Here is a 24,707-nt window from a genome sequence, read left to right as displayed (position 1 = left end):
CCAGAGCCCAGGTGGAGGATCAGGTCGACTTCATAAGAAGGCCCTTCCTCATTGAAAAGGAGACCTAGTTTGAGGCCAAATCCACTATGTCCCCTGTGCAGAGGGTAGAATTCATAGGTGCAGTACTGGACTAGACCCAAGCCAGGGCATATTTCCCAGAAGCCAGGTTCCGGTCACTAGGGGACATTATACGGGGCCTCAGGCAGTTCCCCACGACCACAGCAAGGAACTGCCTGAAACTGCTGAGACACATGGCTGAAGTCTTCCTGAACAACACCACGGCGATGTTTTATATCAGCAAACGGGGGTGCACGCTCCTCTCCCCTGTGCCGGAAGTCCTCACACTGTGGGACTTCTCCGTAGAGCATTCAATACACCTGCAGGCTTCATACATCCCCGGAGTACAGAACAAGTTGGTGGACAGTCTCAGATGAACTTTTCACAGCCACAAGTGGTCCCTCCAGCCAGACATAGTGAGCTCAATTTTCCATCTCTGAGGTTCTCCCCAGGTAGACCTGTTCACCACATGCGGCAACAGGAAATTTCAACTGTTCTGCTCCTTCATGAATCACAGCCCAGGGGCCATCACGAATGCCTTCCTTCTCCCGTGGGGGGGGACCACCTGCTTTACGCGTTCCCACCGATACTGCTGGTCCACAAGGTACTCCTCAAGATCCTCAGGGACCGGGCTTGGGTCATACTGATAGGTCCACCATGGCCACGCCAGCACTGGTTTACATCACTCCTGGAAATGTCCATGGCGACCCCGCTCACCTTGCCATTGGTCCCAGTGCCCGAACCTAGAGTCACTCCACCTCGTGGCCTGGATGCTCCATGGCTAAATACTGCGGAACTGACCTGCTCGTATCAAGTCAAGCAAGTTCTCCTTGGCAGTAGGAAGTCCTCTACGAGGGCAATGTACCTTGCCAAGTGGAAGAGGTTCTCTCTCTGGTCGGAGCAACGCACTCAGTCACCAATGCTCGCCCCGATACCGTTCATACTGGACTACCTCCTTCACCTTAAACAACAGGACCTCTCCTTGTCATCGAGTCCACTTGGCTGCCATCTCCGCCTTCCATCCGGGCGCAGATGGCTTCTCGGTCTTCGCAAACCCTATCGTCAGCCGTTTCCTCAAAGGCCTCAACAGACTCTTCCCGTAAACACATCAGTCTGTCCCGGCTTGGGACCTTAACCTGGTCCTCACCAGGCTTACAGGCTCTCCATTTGAGCCGCTGGCAATGTGCTCCCTGCTCTCTCTCTCTTAGAAGGCGGCATTCCTCGTGGCAATAACCTCAGCTAGGAGAGCGTCGGCGCTTAGGGCCCTTAGATCTGAGCCCCCTTTCAGTTTTTTATAGGGATAAGATCCAGCTCAGGCCTCATCCGGCCTTTCTCCCTAAAGTTGTCTCCCAGTTCCACATGAGCCAAGACCTCTTCCTCCCAGTGTTTTACCCCAAGCCACACTCCTGCGATAGGGAGTGTAGGCATCACTCATTGGATGTACGCAGGGTGCTGGCCTTCTATATAGAGCAGAGGTGGGCAAACTACGGCCCACAGGACCATCCTGCCCGGCCCCTGAGCTCCCGGCCGGGGAGGCTAGCTCCCAGCCCCTCCCCCGCAGCCACGCTGCTGTGTGGGGAGCGCTCCGGCCTGCCAGGCTGCGCGGCTTGCGCCCGCCCACCTTCCAGACTTTCCAATAAGCCAGTCCTGCCGCTCTGAGCAGCATGGTAAGGAGGCGGGGAGTGGTGGAGTTAGATATGGGGTAGGGGGTCCTGAGGGGCAGTCAGGGGACAGGGAGCAGGGGGGGGTTGGGGGGGGGGGGGACGGGGGGGGGGGGGGGGGGGGGGGGTGGGGGGCTCTGAGGGCCACGGGAAGTGGGAGGGGTGGATAGTGGGCAGGGTCCAGGCTATTTGGGGAGGCACAGCCTTCCCTGCCTGGCCCTCCATACCGTTTCGCAACTCCGATGTGACCCTCAGGCCAAAAAGTTTGCCCACCCCTGACATAGAGGACTAAGCCGTTCCGGAAGTTCATCCAGTTTTTTGTAGCAGTGGTGGACAGAATGAAGGGCCTCTTGTCTTATCCCAGCGCATCTCGTCGTGGATCACATCCTGCATTCGGGAGTGTTATGACCTGGTGAAGGTGACCGCCCCGCCGATCACTGTTCACTCCACCAGGGCTCAGGTCACCTCAGCTGCATTCCTGGCGCAGGTCCCCACCCAGGAAATCTGCAGAGTGAAAATGTGGTCCACATTTACGACACACTATGCGATCACACAACAGGCTGGAGATGATGCAGCCTTGGACGAGCTGTGCTCCAATCAGTAGATGACTCCAACCCCACCTCCTGAACTTTGGCTTGTGAGTCACCTGGTTGGAATGGACATGAACAATTGAAGAAAAAACGGTTACTCACCTTGTAACTGTTGTTCTTCGAGATGTGTTATTCGTGACCATTCCAATACCCACCCTCCTACCCCTCTGTCGGAGTAGCCGGCAAGAAGGAACTGAGGGGGTGAAGGGTCATCAGGGCCCTATATTGGGCACCATGATGGCGCGACTCCAGGAGGCGCCCAGGCTGACCCTACGGACGCTGCTAAGGGAAAAATATTCCGGCTGGCATGCACGCGGCGCGCACACACCTAGTTGGAATGGACATGAACAACACATCTCGAAGAACACGAGTTAGGAGAAGGTGAGTAACCGTATTTTGCCAAGTGCAAATTGAGGCACATCAGAACTTTTAACTACTCGTATACCTTATAGTTTTCTAAATTAATTGTGTCAACTTGGGAAGGGACCTGGGTGTCATTGTGGACAGCTCAGTGAAGACCTCTGCTCAATGTATAGCTGCAGTCAGAAAAGCAAACAAGATATTAGGATGTATTAGGAATGGGGTGGAGAATAATATGGAAAATATTGTATAACTCAACAGTGCAGTCTCCTCTAGAATAGTATCAGAGGGGTAGCCGTGTTAGTCTGAATCTGTAAAAAGCAACAGAGGGTCCTGTGGCACCTTAGAGACTAACAGAAGTACTGGGAGCGTAAGCTTTCGTGGGTAAGAACCTCACTTCTTCAGATGCAAGTCTTGCCCACGAAAGCTTATGCTCCCAGTACTTCTGTTAGTCTCTAAGGTGCCACAGGACCCTCTGTTGCTTTCTCTAGAATAGTGTTTCTCAACGACTGGTCTGTAGACCAGCGCTGGTCCCTGAGATTTCACTGACCCAGTTTAGAAAAGCAGCAAGCAGGTCCCTGGAATCAAAAAGGTTGAGAAACACTGCTCTAGAATATTGTGTGCAGTGGTGATCACGCCATCTTAAAAAAAAAAAAAAATGATAGACTATAGGTTTCTGAAAAAGGTGATAAAAATGATTAAGGGCATAGAAAAATTCTTATATAAAGAGAAATTGTAGAGACTGGGATTGTTTATCTTGAAAGAATATACTTTTTCAAACAGTATGCAATTAAACTGTAGAACTCATTGTCACGGGATGTTGTTGAGGCCAAAAATTTAGCTAGATTCAAAAAGAGATTGGACACTCTCTTATGGATAATAGGAATATCCAGAGGTGTTATAGTTAATGCAAACAATTCTTGGAAGAGATAAAGCCTTATGCTCCAGTATTTAAATCGTTTAACTGCTAGGGATTAATTGGGGGGGAGGGTGTGACTTATCCCACATCTGCCTCATGTAAGTTTTTTTGCACCTTCCTCTGAAGTATCCAGTGTTGGATACTGGACTAGATGGACTGTGGATCTGATTCAGTATGGTAATTTGTGTGTGCCTATAAATGTTACCTAATTATGATTTTCTCCCCAGTCTTTCCCATTTGTGAAACCATTTGAGTGATTTTTACATTAGCCGCTTTGAAATCCATGTATACAGTTAAGAATTTATGCTTAATCAGCTAATAAGATTTTAGCATTTCATTACAGCTTTAGATGCTTTCATCTAGAGAGGGTTTTTTGGGACATGGCATGGTGAAGTCTGCACTGCCTCTTGTGTGTACTGGAAAAGAAGCACAAACCAAACATCTCAAACTGGGAAATGCCAATAACAGGAAATCACTGGGCAGTGCAATTTCCATTTTGAAGCCCTGCCTTTGGCACTCCAGAGAGAGAGGACATCCTAGTCTAGTTCAACAGAACTGTTGGATCTTTGGTCTATGAATTAATCCAGATAATTTGACAGAAATCCTGATTTTTAAAGTTTAATTTTTCATCCTAGATGTGTGCGTACTTCGTATGACCCGTTGTAGACGTTCTCAAGTAGAACAGCAGCAGCTCATCAGTGCTGAGAAAGCCATAGAGATCCTCACTGAGCCAGCTTCCCCTCTTATTGTGGACTACGAAGATCTTAAAGTATGTATACTTTCTATTTTCTGAACACTGAAGTAGGGTTAAATAAGCTAATAACTTGCTATAACTGTCATTGGTTAATTGAAGATTGAGATAATTATAGCTCTTACTTTTTCCCTGATGAAAATGGTGGTGGCCTTCTATTTCTGCCTTCCACTAAATCCTAGAAAAGATCAGTTACAGTCCAGATTTTAATTCATAAAAGGACTTGTTAAATTTTGGAACCACATATTTAAAAGCTTTTAGTGGTGTTTGTTTACTATGATCATGAAACTTTTTAAACTTAGGTTCCTAATATAAAGATCTTATTTCTGGTAGGAATGCATTCAAAACATAGTAAATTAGCTTCAGGCTCCAGTTCTCTCTCACACCAAGTTTGTTTGGATAAGGTGGTAATATGTACTTAATTGATTTATTTCAAAACATGATGTTACAACTTTTCTTTGAGTGATGGTCCCTATGTTTATTTCATACTTGGGTATGCATGTGCACCATGCTCCTGAGTCTTGAATTTTTGGTAAGCGGTGGCCGTTGGTCCATACATGCACCATAGCTGTCCTCGTACTCCAAACTGAGCACATAAAAGGCGGCCTGATGCCTCTCCAGAATTTGAGAGAGTCAGGAACCAAGGCTTAATTACTTGATGGAGAAAGCAATGCGATCCCAGTCAGATCGGGGCCAGGGCCGCCTCTCCTCCCCCCCACCCCCAATCCCTGGTACATTAATCTTATCAAGCAGTCAGTGCCCCTTTAAGCACAAGTGCAGGGACGGCGGCTAAGACTGTTAAGCCTAAAAAGGCGGCTTCCCATAAGATTAAGGGGCACATTCATAGGCATAGGGATAAACAGTCTTCAAAGACTGCCCAGAAGAAAGAGGATCTCTTCCTGGCCATGTCAAAGTCAGGAGAGCCTGCGCACGTGGGCACTAGGGACTTAGGCACAAATAAATCTTTTTAGCAGGAGAAAGTGGCATTCAAGGATACAGATCTGTCAGTTCAGCACTAGTTCCAGTAGCTAAGGACAAACAGCCTCTGGTGCTCCCTTCCATATCTAGAGTCAACGTGGTGCCTATAATGTGGCCCCAGATGGATCCGACTTCTACTCTGACCAAAGAAGCTTCGGATCCGACGGTCCACCAATGGACTCTCCCTTCATCCCAGCACAGCCTGAGGCCTATGTCTTCCAGAGAACATTTTTGTTCTCCCCGTCCTCATTCATCTCTCCTATTGGAACCATCTCTGTTCCGGGTCATTGTTACTCCAAAGGAAGAGGCTATCCCAAGGATGCAGGTTGTTCTCACATCCCACCTGCCAGTCTCGGTATGCAGACATTGCTACTCTCAGTCCCACCAGTAATCCAGGATCCAACCTTTTCTTCCCATGAGTCGGAAGTGCCTCAGGCATCTCTGTAGCAGCAGGTAGAGGCGGCCCTGCACCTAAGCCCTTAGAAGATCTGGGTCTGGGCCTTGGGCCAGACATGATTGGCAAGGGACAGGTAGTACCTTGTGCTATGGGGTCCTTCTCCCATGCCAGTTGATCTCTCGTACTGGCACTGCTGAGGGCCATGGGAGCCCTTTCCTAGACACCCAGGATCAATACATGAGCCCTATTTACCATTGCCTGGCCAACACCAACCAGCCCGTTGGAGTATTTAGAAGATGAAAGCAAGCCAGCTCTGCCGACAATTTCATCGTTTTCACTGGATGAGGCAGTTAGTTCATCTTCAGACAGTAGGAGGTGCTCCTGCACAGGGTGGTGTCCGAGCTCCAGATTCATCTTGTGGAAGTTCAGGAGCCTCAGCACAATTGCTGGACTTTGTGCAGCCTTTCACTCCCAGCTGGATGACCCTCCAAGTCAACAAGGCCATCAGGGACCCAGCAAAGCTTCTGTGGCACACTTCTGCTTCTTGTGCTCCCACTGCAAAGAAGGCCAAGAAGCATTACTTTGTTCCATCCACTTCGTTTTATTCTCGCACCCACTACCTAACTCTTTGGTGATACAAGCAGCTACCAAGAGAACAAGGCAGCAACACCCAAAGGCTATTCTGTCTAATAAGGGACACAAGCAGCTCAACCTCCTAGGAAGAAGCCTTCTCTTCCATCTCCCTCCATTTCAGGATCTGAAACTATCAGATTCTTCTAGCTAAATGTGATTTTACCAATAATGCCAAGTGTGATGAAGTGGAAATTTTCTATAATATTTGTGTGTGCCTCAGTTTCCCCGATATGCTGCATTGTTACCCATTAAAAGGGAGGAAAGGACTGTTTTCTCTCAGCAGGCTTGTGGACAAGGGGGATCCAGTGGACATAGTGAACTTAGATTTCCAGGAAGCCTTTTGATAAGGTCCCTCACCAAGGCTCTTACGTAAATTAAGTTGTCATGGGATAAGAGGGAAAATCTTTTCATGGATTGAGAACTGGTTAAAAGACAGGGAACAAAGAGTAGGAATAAATGGTAAATTTTCAGAATGGATGGGTAACTAATGGTGTTCCATAAAGGTCAGTCCTAGGACCAATCCTATTCAACTTATTCATAAATGATCTGGAGAAAGGGGTAAAAAGCGATGGGGCAAAGTTTGCAGATGATACTTAACTGCTCAAGATAGTTAAGACCAAAGCAGACTGTGAAGTACTTCAAAAAGATCTCACAAAACTAAGTGATTGGGCAACAAAATGGCAAATGAAATTTCATGTGGATAAATGTAAAATAATGCACGTTGGGAAAAATAACCCCAACTATACATACAATATGAAGGGGACTAATTTAGCTACAACTAATTAGGAAAAAGATCTTGGAGTCATTGTGGATAGTTCTCTGAAGACTTCTTCAGAGACGTGTGCAGCGGTAGTCAAAAAAGCAAACAGGATGTTAGGAATCATTAAAAAGGGGGTGGAGAATATATTATTGCCCTTGTATAAATCCATGGTACACCCTCATCTTGAATACTGCATACAAATGTGGTCTCATCTCAAAAAAGATATACTGGCATTAGAAAAGATTCAGAGAAGGGCAACTAAAATGATTAGGGGTTTGGAACGGGTCCCATATGAGGAGAGATTAAAGAGGCTAGGTCTCTTCAGCTTGGAAAAGAGGAGACTAAGGGGGGATATGATAGAGGTATATAAAATCATGAGTGATGTGGAGAAAGTGAATAAGGAAAAGTTATTTACTTGTTCCCATAATATATGAACTAGGGGCCACCAAATTAAATTAATGGGCAGCAGGTTTAAAACCAATACAAGGAAGTTCTTCACACAGCGCACAGTCAACTTGTGGAACTCCTTGCTTGAGGAGGTTGTGAAGGCTAGGACTATAACAGCGTTTAAAAGAGAACTGGATACATTCATGGAGGTTAAGTCCATTAATGGCTATTAGCCAGGATGGGTAAGGAATGGTGTCCCTAGCCTCTGTTTGTCAGAGGGTGGTGATGGACAGCAGGAGAAAGATCACTTGATCATTACCTGTTAGGTTCACTCCCTCTGGGGCACCTGGCATTGGCCACTGTCGGTAGGCAGGATACTGGGCTGGATGGACCTTTGGTCTGACCCAGTACGGCTGTTCTTATGCTCAGGCTAAGAGACATAGGTGGGGATATAGATTTCCACACCTTTCTGCAGAGGAGCTAAGCAACATTCATCAGCTCAAGAACAAAGGACTGGAGAAGTGGGGGATAAGAGTTGGCTGCTGGAAGGAGTCGGGGCTCTCATCTGGAATCTGGCCAAGCAGGTCAGATGGAGACATGCACAGCTTGAACAATGAGGTTCATTACAGCTTCTCTGGGCTAATCAGAGTGGTCTGTTTTAACCTTCAGTTCTTCTTTGAGTAATTGCTCATGTCCATTCCAAGTAGGTGTGTGCGTGCCATGTGCACAGTTGTTAGAACGGTTTTTCCCCTAGCGGTAGCTGTCAGGTCAGTTTAGGTGCCCCCTGGAGTCGTACCTTCATGGTGCCGCATATAGGGCCCTGCCAACCTACCGCCTCCTCAGTTCCATTTTACCGCCAGTGATGGTCATTGGAGCTGAGTGTCTCTTCTCTTGCTTCGGCAAGTGTTCCCCTAGTGGTTTTTATTCTTCCAGCCTGTAAATAGTTAGATGGTATTAGTTGTAGTTCAGTTAGTTAGTTAGTGTTTGGGGCCCTCCCCCACATTTATTTCCCCCTCTTAGAGTTCAGGGCATGCCTCGATCCCAAGCTTTTAAACTGCGCGGGACCTGCCACAAACTGATGCCAAAGGGCTGTTTTCCCAACACCTGCTTGAAGTGCCTGGGGGAATGCCATCAAACAGATCAGTGCAAGACTTGCAAGGGATTCCACCCCAGAAACAAGAAAAGGGACTTCAGGCTTAAGCAACTCCTCCATGGAGGCAGCCCTTCATTCCCCAACCGGCCCCGGGCCAGCTGGACCCAGCACTCTGCACATCTGGAGTGCAGCGGCCTTGGTTAGAGAGGCTACGGCACCGAGGAAACTCTATGCATAGAAACCTTCAACGCTGTCCCTCCCCGGCATCGAAGTCCGCATCTTCAGCAGCAGCACAGTATGCTTGCACTCACTGGTGCCTCACAAGAGACACAAGAAGACTTATAGAGGGCGCTCGCCCACGATTAGAGCAGCTGGGACAAACCGCTAACGATGTACGTCCCATGCAGGAGCACCTGGTGCTCACCTCTCAGGAGGTGGCACTGGTGACTTTGGGCCAGCACAGGTGTCCATTGAGTCCAGTGCCAATGGCTTCCCCTGTTAGTGTGTCAAGTGGAGGAGTTGGAGCTCCCTTCCACTCCAGACACATTCAAGGCGGCTAGGGACCTGATTGCTATGACTGCACGGCAGTCCTCTGCCAGGCGAGACAGACCTCCAGCACCTCAAGTGAGCGCGGCACTGTCCCCTTCCCCTTGGCACCATTCCCCGACACCGTCCCACTGGGCACTGCCATGGTCTCCATGCTTGGAGTCTGTCATTGGACTCAGAGGTGGAGTCCTACTATTGAGGTGCAGCTGACATTGGTCAGAACAGTGCTGCTATATGCAGGAGACAGGTCAAGCCCCCCCTGTGGTGCTGCGGTCGGCAAAGTGGCCATTCTGGACCGTGCGGGAGTGCCATCAGGCCCATTGTCCCTACTCCAGAGGGCCCCGGTCCGTCGCCTCGGAAGTGCGTGCTCCTCCACTGCCCAGGGACCTTCTCCCACCACGTGGCACTGCGGCGGGTTCGGACCTCGGCACAGAGACTGGTGCAGATGCCAGCACCGAGGCCATCAGTTCCATCAAGCTGACCTGCAGTCAAGGTACAGGCCTCTTTGGGCACCTCCACCACCTATGTCCTTCCCCTTCCCCCCACCAATGGCTGTATTGGGATCCTTGGGCGGGCATATAGTGTCTCTTGAGAGTCTGCCAGACTGTCTCCTACAGCATCACTGTCCAGGATCATTATCAGTACAGAGTGCTCCCATTCAGCCTCTCGTCCGCACCCAGGGTATTCTCCAAGGTTCTCTCTGTCATAGTGGCATGCCTGCAAACACTGGGTATTGTTATCTACCCATATTTGGATGACTGCTTCCTTAGGGCTTCCTCATTCGAGGACACAGTACGAGCCACCCAGACGACCATGCGCACATTTTCACAGCCTTACCACTGCTATCCCAGCTTCTAAAGCTTTTTTGGGGGGTGATGCAGCAGTGAGAAAATTATTTCCTCCTTCTGCTCCTCTTCGAGGGACCAAAATTGCTGGGGCTTTTCAGCCCTGAATGGGAACGCCACCTAACTGAGCTGCTTCTGTTTGTTCAGTCATCTCCTGTTCCACAGTAGAGCAGACCAAATGGGGCAAGTTGAAGAGTCTCAGCCCCTTTCCCCTGGAAAAGTCTGTGGCTATACTTACCTGCATGCCTCCAGCTTTCATCCAGACCACACCACACGATCCATTGTCTACAGCCAAGCTCTTAAGATACAACCGCATTTGCTCCAACCCTTCAGACAGAGACAAACACCTACAAGATCTCTATCAAGCATTCTTACAACTACAATACTCACCTGCTGAAGTGAAGAAACAGATTGACAGAGCCAGAAGAATACCCAGAAGTCACCTACTACAGGACAGGCCCAATAAAGAAAGTAACAGAATGCCACTAGCCGTCACCTTCAGCCCCCAACTAAAACCTCTCCAGCACATCATCAAGGATCTACAACCTATCCTGAAGGACGATCCCTCACTCTCACAGATCTTTGGAAACAGGCCAGTCCTCACTTACAGACCGCCCCCCAACCTGAAGCAAATACTCACCAGCAACCACACAACAAAAACACTAGCCCAGGAACCTATCCTTGCAACAAAGCCCATTGCCAACTCTGTCCACATATCTATTCAGGGGACACCATCATAGGATCTAATAACATCAGCCACACTATCAGAGGCTCGTTCACCTGCACATCTACCAATGTGATATATGCCATCATGTGCCAGCAATGCCCCTCTGCCATGTACGTTGGCCAAACCGGACAGTCTCCATGCAAAAGAATAAATGGACACAAATCAGATGTCAAGAATTTTAACATTCAAAAACCAGTCAGAACACTTCAGCCTCCTTGGCCATTCAGTTACAGACCTCAAAGTCGCAATACTCCCAACAAAAAAAACTTCAAAAACAGACTCCAATGAGAAACTGCAGAATTGGAATTAATTTGCAAACTAGACACCATTAAATTAGGTTTTACTTTGTGTAGTGACCCATCCGCTCCCAGTTTTTATTCAAGCCTATTTCCCCATGCTAATGTTTTTTCCCTTTTTCCCCTACTGTTACTCTCACCACCTTGTCAGCTGTTGGAAATGGGTCATCCTGATTATCACTACAACAGTTTTTTTTCTCCTGCTGATAATAGCCCACCTTAATTGATTACTCTCATTATTGTTAGTATGGCAACACCCATTTTTTCATGTTTTGTGTGTGTGTGTGTGTGTGTGTGTGTGTATATCTATCTTCCTACTGTATTTTCCACTGCATACATCCAATGAAGTGGGTTTTAGCCCACAAAAACTTATGCTCAAATAAATTTGTTAGTCTCTAAGGGTGCCACAAGTACTCCTCGTTCTTTTTTGTCTCCCAACCCACTGATTCTCTGGGTTATCTGGCTATATTTCCTTGGGGTGAATGAAACTTAAGGGCATCTTATGGCCTGACAGCCACTCCTGAAGGCACTGCATTTCAATATCCATTCCTCTTGTCAAGTGAGGCAAGATGTAGTTACTGCTGGAATGGCTTAGTCATTTAAGAGTCACTTCCTGCTGTTCTGGGAGAAGAGTTAACTTGTAACAGTAATCTCTCACATGACAGTGTTGTGCTATTGCTGGTCTGGCTCAGAATTTTCAGCTTCCTTTTTCTCTGAAGTATAAAAAAATAACTATTTTTGCTTAACACTAACAGGCATAGCTCAATTCTTTCTGAAAACTATTCTCTTGTGTATTACTTTTTTGTTAATGATACAAAAGTCCCCAGTTATTTTGCCATTGAAATGTCTTGTCTTTATTATATATGTTCAGATTGTCAAAAGCCTATGCAGATTTTTAACACAATTTTAAATGTATACATTTCTCCCCCCCAGAAACTGTTAAAGATTGTCACCGAAAAAAGTAGAGACTACAATATATTTCACTTGGAAAAACTTTATGCAATACTCAGCCAATGTATTTATCGACATCGCAAAGACTATGACAAGACCAAATTAATACAGGTAAACATATTTAAATATTAAATCACTCTTTTTTAAATGTTAAATAATCAACTGCATTCTACTTATAAAACTGATATTTGAGTATTCCTGATGTAAAGATTATCTTGTTTCATTTTCACTAATCTCTCCACATCTTAGCCTGTCTGAAATAAATTATTGATCTCAGTCTAACGGACATGTATCCATATCACAAAACCACCATCGTATTTCGCACAATTGTTTGCAGATTCAGTAGACAAAAAAATTGAACATGGAGACAGTCTCACCCACACAATTTTTTTCAAAACATTAAACCACATATGTACTCTTCAGAGCCAGCATTTTGGAACAAAAAGTATACAAAAAGGGCCCCCACTCTGTTATTTCCTCTCTTTTAGCCTGCCTGTGCAGGCACAAAATCCAGCTTGTCCCTGTGGCAGATTAATCTTTTATTATTTTGCAAGTATAGTCATTTAAGCTTGTTTTTTGTGGGTAGTGTTTAGGTTTGTGTTCATGAAGGATTCATCTACTTTATTAGACATGGAGCAGAAAGGGGCGTTTCTCTTGCTCTTTGAGTGATTGCTCATGTCAATTCCAAGTAGGTGTGCGTGCACTGCAAGCACGATCGTCAAAAGGTTTTCCCCTAGCACCCGATACAGTTGGAGGCGTCGTATCTGCTGGGTACAGAAAACGAACTGGCTGATTGCCTTATCAGATCCTTTCACGGCCACGAATGGTCTCTCCAACCGGATGTTGTCAGCAATATCTTTGAGGTGAGGATCTCCCCAGGTATACCTGTTCACGACATGAAGCAACAGGAAGTGCCAGCAGTTCTGCTCCTTCCTGAATCACAGCCCCAAAGCGGACGCCTTTCTCCTCTCGTGGACAGGGCGCCTGCTGTACACGTTCCCACCATTTCCTCTCATCCACAAGGTCCTCCTCAGGGTCTGGCAGGACAAGGCATCACTGTTCTCGTAGCCCCGGCGTGGTCCCGCCAAGACTGGTATTCCATGCTGTTGGACCTCTCGGTGGACACGCCCATGACCTTGCCCATGATTCCAGACCTCATCACGCAAGACCCTGGCTGTCTTCAGCACCACAACCTGGAGTTTCTCCACCTCACCATGTGGAAACTCCATGATTAAATTGTTAGAGCTCCAGTGCTCCAATGTGGTTAGGGAGGTTCTCCTTGGCAGTAGAAAGTCCTCCACTAGCGCCACTTGTTTGGCCAAGTGGAAAAGGTTCTCTTTGGTCCTCACAGAAGGGTACTCCTCTGCTGCAGTCCTCAATCCCCTTTATACTGGACTACTTACTCTACCTAAAGCATCTAGGGCTGGCAGTCTCATCAATCAAGGTGCACCAGGCTGCTATTTCAGCTTTCCACCTGGTGCAGTGGGGCAGTCAGTATTTCTAACCTCATGGTTGGATGCTTCCTTAAAGGGCTAGACAGGTTGTACCCACAGGTGCGGCAATCAGCCCCTCCATGGGACCTTAACCTGGTCCTCTCAAGGCTCATGGGGTGCCCCCTTTTGAACCTCTAGCAACTTGTTCTCTGCTTTCTCTCTCTTTGAAAGTGGTGTTTCTTAGGGCTTAGCCAGAAGAGTGTCTGAGCTCAAAGTTTTAATGTCTAAGCCCCCTTACACAGTGTTTTATAAGGACAATGTGCAGTTGTGGCCGCACCTGGCCTTTTTCCCTAAAGTAGTTGCACAATTTCATGCAAATCAGGATATTTTTCTACCAGTGTTCTTCCCAAAGCCATCTGCTAATGACAGGGAATGCATGCTCCATTCCCTACATGTTAGACTGGCACTGGCTTTTTACATTGAGCAGACAAAGCTGTTTAGGAAGTCCAATGCAACTCCTCATCACCATTGCCGACGGGGGGCAGGATAGCTCAGTGGTTTGAGCATTGGCCTGCTAAACTTAGGGTTATGAGTTCAATCCTTGAGGGAGCCATTTAGGGATATGGGGTAAAAATCTGTCTGGGGATTGGTTCTGCTTTGAGCAGGGGGTTGGACTAGATGACTTCCTGAGGTCCCTTCTAATCCTGATACTCTATGAAATTAAAGGACTGCCAGTCTCATCCCAACAAATCTCTTCTTGGATCACGGCCTGTATCAGGACGTGCTATGACCTGGCAAAGATACCAACCCCAACATTGACGGTGCACTTCACGAGAGTGCAAACTTCATCTGCAGCGTTCCTAGCGTAGGTCCCCATTCAGGATACCTGCAGGGCAGCAACGTGGTCATCTATTCACACCTTTACGTCTCACTTCACCATCACACAGCAGGCTAGAGACAATGCCACATTTGGTAGAGCACTGCCGCAGTCTGCAACTCAGTGAACTCCGACCCCTCCTCCAGGGGACTGTTTGGAAGTCACCTACTTGGAACTGACATGAGCAATCACTCAAAGAAAAAATGGTTACCTACTTTTCGTAACTGTTCTTCAAGACATGTTGCTCATGTCCTTCCAAGACGCACCTGCCTCCCTTCTCTGAGTATCCGGCAAGAAGGAACTGAAGAGGCGGCAGGTTGGCAGAGACCTATATACACTGCCGTGAAGGCGCCACTCCAGGGGGCTCCACAGCTGACCCAACAGGTACCGCTAGGGAAAAACCTTCCAACAATCATGCATGCAGCGCGCACACACCTACTTGGCATGGACATGAGCAACACATCTCAAAGTACAACAGTTACGAAAGGTAGGTAACCATTTTTCCACTAAACGATCTCTCACTCGCTCTCAAAATTTTGGGCTAACTTGTCCAATGCTTGAACATCTTTAATGTCTTTCTTAAAGACTGTTTTCTGCCTGTGCAGATTTACAGTAACTACACAGAGAGCATGATTCTCAAACTCTTTCTCATGAAGAGACTTCATGTTCAGCCAGACTTGTGGACTTTTGATGCCTCCTGAAGATTTCTGCTCATCAGGCAATTCCAACATTGAGACTCTTAAGTGGTCTGAAATCTAGTCTTTAGAGCCAAAATACATGAATGTTTGTCCTAGTGTTTGAGCTGTTCATCTATGAATGGCTCCAGTTGCTCTGCTGATCCTTCTACATCTCTTAAAAGAAAGATTTTCTTCTCCACACACTGGTCATCCAGAATCCAGTCTTCCGCATCTGATGATCAGAAAAGATCCTCTGTTCTGATTGTGCAACAATGCAGGTGGCTTCCTTGGATCCAAACAATGTCCTGAAATGGATGCCATTCTCAACCCAGAATCCATCCATAGTGATATGTTTCGAGCATTGGGCTCAAGGAATGCAGAATGCACAAACCTTTTGGAGTTTAGGGCTATCGGGGGTTGTTTTATGTTTTCCTCTAATCCAAAGAAGGAAAGGCAGTGCAGATTGCCCTAGTGTTATTTGGGAAAACGTGGTGGTTGAACAGGCAAGGGGAAAGCTCTGTCTTATTCTTGTGTCAAGAGGCAGAATATCTGGGAATAATACTATCTGAATAGAATAATTCCTTCAGCTCTGGTTGTGTCCTACCTATAACTGGTTGCTTGCATGGTCACTGAAAGTATTGCCTCTGCAGATCAACCCTTGACTCTCCATCTTTCCCTTTATTTTGGATATGTAAGGATGTGTCTGAAGCTAGAGAGGAAAGGACAGTTAGGTGGCTTTTATGCCATTGATTCTAGAATCCTGAATGTGAATGTGTCCAGAAAGGACTGTCTCTCTCATGTGGAGGGCACATAACTCTACAGTGTAGATATGCAAAAGCAATACATTTGGAGAAAGCAGTTACTGGTGAGTAACTTTTTTTTCCTTATAGTTATTTTAGCTGAATCTGTAAATATCACTAACTGTTGTATATATTTGACAAATCTTTTTAAAAATATATATATCTAAAATAGGATTTCCAACAGTTTACACTTATGCTTGTTGCTTTTTGTTCTCTTTCAGGAAATGAAAAAAGAAATTGCAATCTTCAAGCAAACTGAAGATCATAATATCTAAAATTAACTGATTTCTACTTTTCTAACCTTTTACTTTAATTTTATGCTCCTTTGTTACCTGTGCATAGTTTAATATCAGAGTGCATATACATGTATAAATATATTAAAATATATTGAGACAAGATCAAGTAAAGGCTTTACATTGCTTATATCTAATTGTGGGGTTTTTTTATGCTACCTTTAGTATGATAAATAGTAAACTGGAAGAGCAAGAGGGCTTTTGGTCTATTGAGATCAGTCTGCCCAGCAGTCCCCTCCCACATGTGTTCACTCAAAGAGCTGCATAAGTCAATTAAGATATACTGTACAATTATGGCAACAAAAACATGAAAAAATGTATTTAAAATTGTAAAAAAAAAAAAAAAATTGAGAAATATTTGATTATGTAACTAAGGAGTTGTGTAATGCACAAGCAGAAAGGGCCAGTCGCAGATTTGCTTGCAAATTGACGTAGCACCTCCTTTGAGGATGTTATAAGATCTAAATAGAGATTTCTGGATAAAACCAAATATTAAAAGCATTACATAAAACCAACAAAAATTCCTAGGTTTTGGAAACCTAAGTTTGGTGCAGCAGTAGCTGTACGAGTGAAAGACCTCACACCTTCCGAAAAGGATTTCTTTTCCAAAGATCCTATAGGCCACATAAAGTGAAGACACCCACACCCCACCCCCAGAAATTTCAAAGCCTCAACTATAGACATTTCCTACAGTTAGGCCTGGTCTACACTCTAAAGTTGGCTCAACGTAAGTCGCCTTGTATCAACCTACTTGTGCGCTAAAATTTGTCTCTGGCTAGCAGAAGCACCCCATGATGGTGACAAAGTAAAACCACCTTCCCTAATGACATAGAGCTATGGTTGACCTACTGAGGTCAACTCTGTGCGAATGTAGACAGTGCATGACCTGTGTTGAGCCTGTAGCAGCAGTCCCACAATGCCCCCGTTCCCTGCGACAGTGACCACTCTGGTCACAATTTTAAACTCCACTGCCCAGGGGTCACGGAGACTGGAAGCCATTTCCCCAAGTCCCCTGCATATTTTTGAAATCCTTTTTCCTGATTTTCCACCTTGTTGAGTGCACCTAGGAGCTCTCCTTTGTTATGTGCAACTGACCATGTACAGCAAGCTTCAGAGCTTCAGTAAAACGGTCTGATATTTATAAATGCTCAATTACTAACAGCACCCAAAGCTTCAGGCCCAGAGAACAGTCCAGCAGAGAACACTAGTGAGGTGACTGTTAAAAGTGCTCTTTCAAAGCCTTCATCAACTGCATAGCTCCACATCGGGCTCTTGCAATGACCCTTGTGTCTGGCTGCTCAAAGCCCCTCTACCTCCACCCGAGCAGCAGCTTTCCCCCTTTGCATGACCGATATTACACAGGACACAACAACAACTATAACCATTGGGATGTTTTTCTCACCAGGATCCAATAGTGTGAGTAAACGTTGACAGCATTCCTTTAGTCTTCCAAAAACACATTCAATGGTCATTCTGCATGTGCTAAGCTGGTAGCTGACTCTTCCCTTGATGCTGTCGAGGTAGCCAGTGTACAACTTCATGAGGAAGTGGTAGGCTAGGTCCCCCAGAATCACTGTTGGTATTTCAATACCAATGGTAATCTGCCAGTCAGGAAAGAATGTCCTGCTTTCAACTTTCTGAACAGTCCTTTGTTCTTAAACATAGGAGTTTCATCCATCTTCCCTGATCAGTCCACATTGATATCAGTGAATCTCCCCAATCCACCAACCCTTGCATAACCATGGAAAAGTAGCCCTTTCGGTTGATGTGCTCTGTGGCAAAGTGGGCTGATGCCAAAGTAGGTATATGCATGCTGTCAGTCACCCTACCACAGTTTGGGAACCCCATTGCTACAATCCATCCACTATGTCCTTCACACTGCCTGTCCTGTGTAGCAGGAGAAGATTAATGGCCAGACATATTTGCATGACACTGGCCCCCACTGTGGCTTTTCAAACTGTAAAATGATTTCCCACTGACCAATAGCAGTCCAGTGTTGCAAGTTTCCAGAGTGTGATCACCACTCCTCTGTCAATGCTGCTCTTATTCTGGTGCCCTTGCACTGGAGAGCTGGTGCAAGCTCTGAACACAGATCCAGGAATATGGCCTTCCACATTGGAAAGTTCGGCAGCCACCACCTGTCATCCCAAACCTGCATTATGTTGTGATCCCACCAGTCAGTGCTCATTTCTCAAACCCACAAATGGTGCACCACCATCTGCAAGTGCTCCATGAATGCCAACACCAGCCTTGTATTGTTTTCGCTATGTCCCTTAGCAAGCTGTCCTAGAAGAAATTGGCATACCCCTGTTGTTGCAGTACTTCCTGCAAGTCTGTAAATACAAGAGCATTGTGAATCCTGTATTTGCAACATTCATGATGATAGTGCAGATCTCTGTTGGCTCCTTGCTTCTGGCAAAGATGGCAGGGGAGGGATAGCTCAGTGGTTTGAATATTGGCCTGCTAATTGGCCCAGGGTTGTGAGTTCAATCCTTGAGGAGGCCACTTAAGGGTCTGGGGCAAAATCAGTACTTGGTCCTGCTAGTGAAGGCAGGGGTCTGGACTGAATGATCTTTCAGGGTCCCTTCTAATTCTATGAGATAGGTATAGCTCCCTATACCAAAAAGTGCCATGTGGATTTTTTTTTAAAGGCACAGTAATTATGATATATGGGTGGCATTATGGGATGGAGAAAGTTGCATTCTGGGAACTTGACCCCTTACTCCCTGGACATTCCTAGGCAAGTCATTTCTATCCCCAAAGGTATTTGTACCATGCAGCAGTGCATGGCACACTGGGATAACTACCTGTGGTGCATCAACTTTGTATTTACCCAAGCATTCCTGGTGAGTACTTGCAGTGCTGAAGAAAGCACTTATAAAAATTTTGGCAGCCATCTGCTGACATAACTGACCACCAAAGATTGTAGGGTAAACATGGCCTTAGTAAGGAAAACCTACTTGGTGGTAAACAAGTGGCTTATCATTTAGGGGATATATCCTTGCTTTGAATATGACAGGCCTCAGGTTCATATTGTGGTAAAATCTTTTTTGTAATGGGCAGTGGGGGATGGCTTCTACCTCAGAGGCTACAAGAAAGCTGTGTTAAATCAGTAGCAACCAGTCATATGTGCATCCAAATGCACAGGTCTGAGGATGTTTGGGGAAACATCAGAGAAATTAGTAGTGGAGAATACAAAGAGACCTCATCCCTCACTGTCAAAACCAGCATAGCAATCCGTTGGTCTCTCTCAACATCAATGGTATTCAAGAAGGGACTAATCCCCTAACAAAAGAAAAAATCTGGAGCTGGATCTCCACGGAAATCTTGATGCATTTTCTTCCCAAACTAACACAATCCTCAATATGACCAGACAAAATGAGTGTCTATCAGAGCTTACAATTCCTGTGCAAGACTGCCTTTTTTTTCTACCTGCTGCACCCAAAGTCTTAAATGGCTATTAGAAGACAGCAAGGCTTAGGTTGCAAGTAATGAATCTAAAGCCATTCATGGACAAGATCACACTCAGTACCTGTTCATAGAAACATTCCCTGGCTGAGTCCTGGAGCCTCCAGCAACACTACTGGCCCACCTCTGAATCCCACAGTTGACAGGCATTATCCATTTGTGATGAATTAGGAAAGAAGGTGAAAAAAACAATTATCACTCCCCTCATTCTGAGAAAGATTGAACCAGTTTTTCTGAAATGTTAACAACAACAACAAAAATCACTCTGAGGCAGATGCCGGGCATATGACATTTCTGCCCAACCAGCTGAAATGTGGTAAAGTAACTGAAAACAGTCTTATAATGGAAAAGTGGTAAGTCACTTCACTATAGTTGTTGCTCCAGCTCTACTGATAAAGAAACAAAAAGAGCACAGATCCATTCTTTTTCCTCCTTGAAGGTCACCTGCAGTGCCCACTCTTTTTAGGGTTTCCAAGACAGAAAGAAAAAAATGTTTGAAACCCAGACATTGCAGCACCCTGCTAATATGTAAATTGGAAAATGAAACTATCCAATTGGCTTGATTGCATTTATTCATTTCAGACACTTACAAATAGCACAAATAGTGAAAAGAAAATTAGACAAAAAAAGTTATAATAATCTGCTGCTTTAGTTAAAACAACTACATTGTAACCTGAGAAGAGCTAGGAGAGAGAAAAACACACACACACACACAGAGAGAGAGAGAGAGAGCGAGCCAGCCTTGGGACCGGATAGGTTTTGCCTCTTGGGTCTTAGCTTAGCAGCTCCGTGGGTGAGATGTGTGGAAGTCATCCATGTGATCACTAGCCTTCTTGTGCAATCTCTTGCCTTGATCCCTATGGCTGGAATAGAACCTTACTGGAACCAATCATAGGGCAGCCTTCTGTTGTGCCAGCTTTATAAATGGTGGCAGCTACCACTCCCCAGCTTCACACGCAGAGGAGAGGAGATTGTATCACTGCTGGAGCAGCTCCTCCCCTCTCTGCTGCTCCTGCTCTCTGCATGCATGTATGATTGGGTGAGTGAGTGAGTGAGAGAGAGAGAGAGAGAGAGACACTGCCTATTGCTACACTCTTTTCCCACACTCAGATCATAACATAGATAGAGTCCAGGGGGAAATGTAGTTTTAATTAAGGGATAAAATCAGGGTCTGTGTGCTTAGGGTGGGTGGGTTTAAAGTGCTATGTGAGTTCAAAGTTCACAGTTCAGTTACCCACCCCTCCCCAAAAAAAGTGCAGTAGTTTTTTAAATGCAAGATGGCGACGAGGCAGTAAGAGGAGGAGGTACTGACACAGGCTGAGTGGGAGAGAGGCAGAGAGCAGCACTTCAAGGTAGGGATTTTAGCATTCGTTGCTTTCTCAGCTGGGGGGTGCAGGGGGCTGATTGGAGTATGTGAAAGAAAGACTGAGTGAAATCTCTCTAGTGGAAGCTGGGAGGTATTTCTCTCTCACATACACATTCACACATATCTCCAGCCATTGCTTCTGTAACTGAAATTTGTGAGGGATTCCCCCCTCAGTTCTCAATCACTTATAATATGGGAGAAGGGTGTTGGGATCAACAAATTCCTCACACCCTGGATTAGTGTGGGGAAATGTTACAAGAAAGAGACGTCTCCCCAAGGTTTAGCCAGAAGCAAGGAGAAAACTCCCCTATGGTTTATTCCTAACTGCCAAAGACAGGAAAGGGGGGGTGTCTTCATGGAGATGTTTGGATACTTTTAAGATTTTTGCAGTGGGAGGGGTTGAGTGTGTTTTTCTCCCCACCCTTCGCCTCCCTATTGTTTGTCTGCAGCTGATGAGACCTATGTTGTGCATTCTCCCTATGGTGATTTAGAGGAGGCCCTAAATACTGTTGGGGGCAGCTTTTTGGGAGAGTTGAAGGCTCTGTGTTGGGGGGGCGGGCGGAAGCAGTACCTAAAAACTAATTACAGTTTTGAAATGTACAAACCTGATGATCTCTCCCAGTCAAATGAGATTTTTTAATCTCCTGGGAATTCGCTGTAAAATTCTTCATCGTGAAGTAATGTTAGGTTTTGTTTTGTTTTAAACTGCTGTAAAATTGCTGAAGAACCAGGGAGATTTTCTTCTTTCCCCACTTCTCCCTCCCACGTCCAAATATGAGAGTTTGGCAGCTGTGCAGAGAGGATCTTGTGAATGTTTTTTGTTTTTCACAAATGGTGGAGGAAAATTGGACAAGTCAGATGAAAAGCAGCGTAATGAACTTTAAATTTTCATAAATTTGAGGGTCCCAGTATGTGTTTGTTTTAATATGCCAGTATTTACCCGTGTAGGTCTTTTATTTAACTAATTGTGGTTATGGGCTCAGATCAGACCGTTCTAGTTCTAGCTTTCTTTAATCATCTTAAAATGTAAAACGAGTTTGAGTTTGAAAAGATGGAACATATAGTGTTTTCATGCAAAGCTTGTGATATGTCATTTTTACTTTTGTTTTCTGGGATATATAGATTTTCAACTCTTCCCCAGATCAGGATGCACAGTAATAGAGATCCAAAACAGCGTCAATAAACCACATACTTTGAAAAGGTGCTGGGCCTCTGAAAGGGGTTGGAACACCTACAGTAGTGAACACTAACTGGTAGGTACCTATGCTTTACCTCTGAGCACTTTAATCTTTCTGGGAGGACAATTAGTCATACCAATGATAGAGCAGTTTACCTTTCTGTTTGTCATTTAAAACATAAGAAACTGGGATGTAAATGGATTTGCAACCAGAAATAAATAGCCCTTATTTTAAAAATAATAGCACCAGGACTCAGGGAGCATGTTGGAGTTATTCAGAAACACGAATTTCATGACAAAAGCTATGAAGTGCAATCTAAATCTTCTTTTAAAGGCACCGTGATGAAGAGGAGTTAAAACCACAGACAGTTTAGACCAAAAATTTGTTTTGTTTACAAGAATTTTACAAAATCTAATATGGCAAAAAAATAATTTTTTAAAGTAGATTCATAGATGATCTAAGCCAGAAGGGACCACTGTGATACTCCTGTACAACACAGACCACAGTACTTCTCTGAATTAATTTCTTTTTGAATGAGAGCATATCTTTTAAAAAAAAAAAAAATCCAAGTTTTGATATAAAAATTGCAAATGATGGAGAATCCACCATAACTCTTGGTAAATCATTCCAATGGTTAATTACCATCACTGTTTAAAAATGTGTCTGTCTTCTAGTCTGAATTTGTCTAGTTTCAACTTCTAGCCATTGGACTTTGTTATACCTTTTGTCTATAGAGTGAAGGGTCCTTCTATTAGATACTTGTAGACTGTGACCTAACTTAAATCACCTCTTAATCTTTTCTTTGATAAACTGAACATCTTGAGCTCCTTGAGTCTTTCACTAGAAGTCATGTTTTACAATCATTTAAAAATGTTCATGGATCTTCTGAATCCTCTCCAATTTATTAACATCCTTCTTTAATTGTAGATACCCAAAGTGGATATGATAATCCAATAGTGATCACCCCAGTGCCAAATACAGAAGTAAAATAACCTCCCTCGCCCTACTTGATATTCCTGTTTATACATCACATTAGCCTTTTTTGTGTGAGCTCATTCAGCTAATTATGCGTCATGATCCACCCTCAACCTCTTTTTTTCAAAGTCATTGTTTCTCAGGATAGAATCCTCCATCCTGTAAGTATAACCTACTTTCTTTGTTTTCGTATGACTTCACATTTTGTTGTACTGAAACACACGTTGTTTGCTAGTATCCAGTTTATCAAGCAATCCAGATTGCTCTGTATGAGGCCTGTACTCTTCATTATTTATAATTCCCCCAATCTGTGTGTCATCTGTAAACTTAATCAGTAAGTATCTTATGGTTTCTTCCAGGTCGTTGATAAAAATGTTAAATACTCTAGGGCCAAGAACTGATCCCTGTGGGATCCCTCTAGAAATGCACCCACTTGATGATGATGATGATGAGATTCCCCATTTTACAATTACATTTTGAGACCTGTGAGTTAGCCAGTTTTTAGTTTATTTAATAAGTGCCATGGTTAAGAGTAGTGATAAAGTACCACATTACTGTTTCTCTCAAAAGAACTAAATTCAAATTTTGTTTAAGATCTTCCGTTAAAGAACTTGGGTCTTAACTTAGTTTCATGTTCATATTATAAAATTGCATCATGCAGGATCCAGTCTTGTAACCTGCTGATCACTCTCCATATGTATTGATTTCAGTGGGAGTTGAACAAGCTGCCGATCAAATTCACAGTTCGTAATCACTGTTCAGGAGAGTCATGGGACATGGATGACTGGAAGTAATGTCTGTCAATATGGATGGACAGAACTGAATGAGACAGCATGCATAGCATTGTCTTCTTTCTTTGGTCCAGCCAGCATTGCTCTGCAAGTGTCATGAGCACTATATTAACACAGTTCGTGGAATAGTAGAAACAGGCTTTTGAACACACATTCAGACACCTTCCAAAATAATAGAAATAAAAATACTTGGCAGTTGCATAGCACTCTAAATCATCAAAGCATGTTACAAACCTTACCTAGATGTTATTAAAGGTCAATAATGGTAGTTCTTGACTAAAACCTGAAAATTAAGAACACTTTTGTTTCCTGTAAATTTAAAAATTAACCTGAACTTGAATCCTTATGTTCTTATTTTTGCTATTTGTGTATACCCTCATCATTATTTTATTGTTAAAGCTTCCAAAAGTGTGCAGATTCACAGAACTAATAGAGACAGTCTGTACCCCAAAGAGCTTTTTAACTAAGGCTCTGTTCCCAGGGGCTTATGCATGGGCATAAGGGATCACCTTGCAGGAATGGGGCCTAATAATGTTCCATATAATGAATCAGGTTTGTGTAGGGTTACCATATTTTGTGCCTCCAAAAGGAGGACACTCCACGGGGTGCTGGCCCCGGCCCCGCCCCCTGCCCCCTCCCCAAAGTCTCCGCCCCCTCCCCTGCTTCCCGCGAACATTTAATTCGCGGGAAGCCTGAGCAGGTAAGGGGGGGTGTGGGGGGAGGAGGTGCGGCCCAGGCTGGCCCCCCCGGCGGCTCCAGCCTGGGTCGGCTCGGGCCCTGGGGTGCCGGCCCTGGCCCCCGGCCGGCCCAGCACTGCCGGCCGGCCCCCGGCGGCCCAGCGCACCCCCCCCGTCTCCCGGCCCCGGCGGCCCAGCGCACCCCCCGGATCCCGGCCCCG

General features: G+C 45.2%; 2 protein-coding genes across 10 annotated transcripts in view; both read left to right on the top strand.

The window, feature by feature from the left end:
• ATAD2 (ATPase family AAA domain containing 2) overlaps positions 1–16,163 on the top strand; it is a 98,937-nt gene extending 82,774 nt beyond the window's left edge. For all 3 annotated transcript variants that reach the window (XM_034763559.1, XM_034763558.1, XM_034763557.1), the window contains 3 exons: positions 4,223–4,356; positions 11,934–12,062; positions 15,960–16,163. In XM_034763559.1, coding sequence (XP_034619450.1) covers positions 4,223–4,356; positions 11,934–12,062; positions 15,960–16,013 — 317 coding nt within the window. In that variant the 3' untranslated portion in view covers positions 16,014–16,163. The remainder of the gene's footprint in view (positions 1–4,222; positions 4,357–11,933; positions 12,063–15,959) is intronic.
• A 4,393-nt stretch (positions 16,164–20,556) lies between these two features.
• ZHX1 (zinc fingers and homeoboxes 1) overlaps positions 20,557–24,707 on the top strand; it is a 30,968-nt gene continuing 26,817 nt past the window's right edge. For 6 of the 7 annotated variants that reach the window (XR_004644808.1, XR_004644809.1, XR_004644810.1 and 3 more), the window contains exons 1-2: positions 20,557–20,851; positions 21,988–22,118. The gene's annotated coding sequence lies outside the window, so the exon portion shown is untranslated. Of the gene's footprint in view, positions 20,852–21,987; positions 22,119–22,992; positions 23,180–24,707 lie in introns of those variants that run through there. The other variant, XR_004644813.1, reaches the window with a different exon arrangement.

The sequence above is a fragment of the Trachemys scripta genome, chromosome 2 (genome assembly GCF_013100865.1).
Source record: "Trachemys scripta elegans isolate TJP31775 chromosome 2, CAS_Tse_1.0, whole genome shotgun sequence".
NCBI classification, from domain to species: domain Eukaryota; kingdom Metazoa; phylum Chordata; order Testudines; family Emydidae; genus Trachemys; species Trachemys scripta.
The sequence above is the reverse complement of the archived record's forward strand: the minus strand, read 5'-3'. Positions and strand labels throughout refer to the sequence as shown.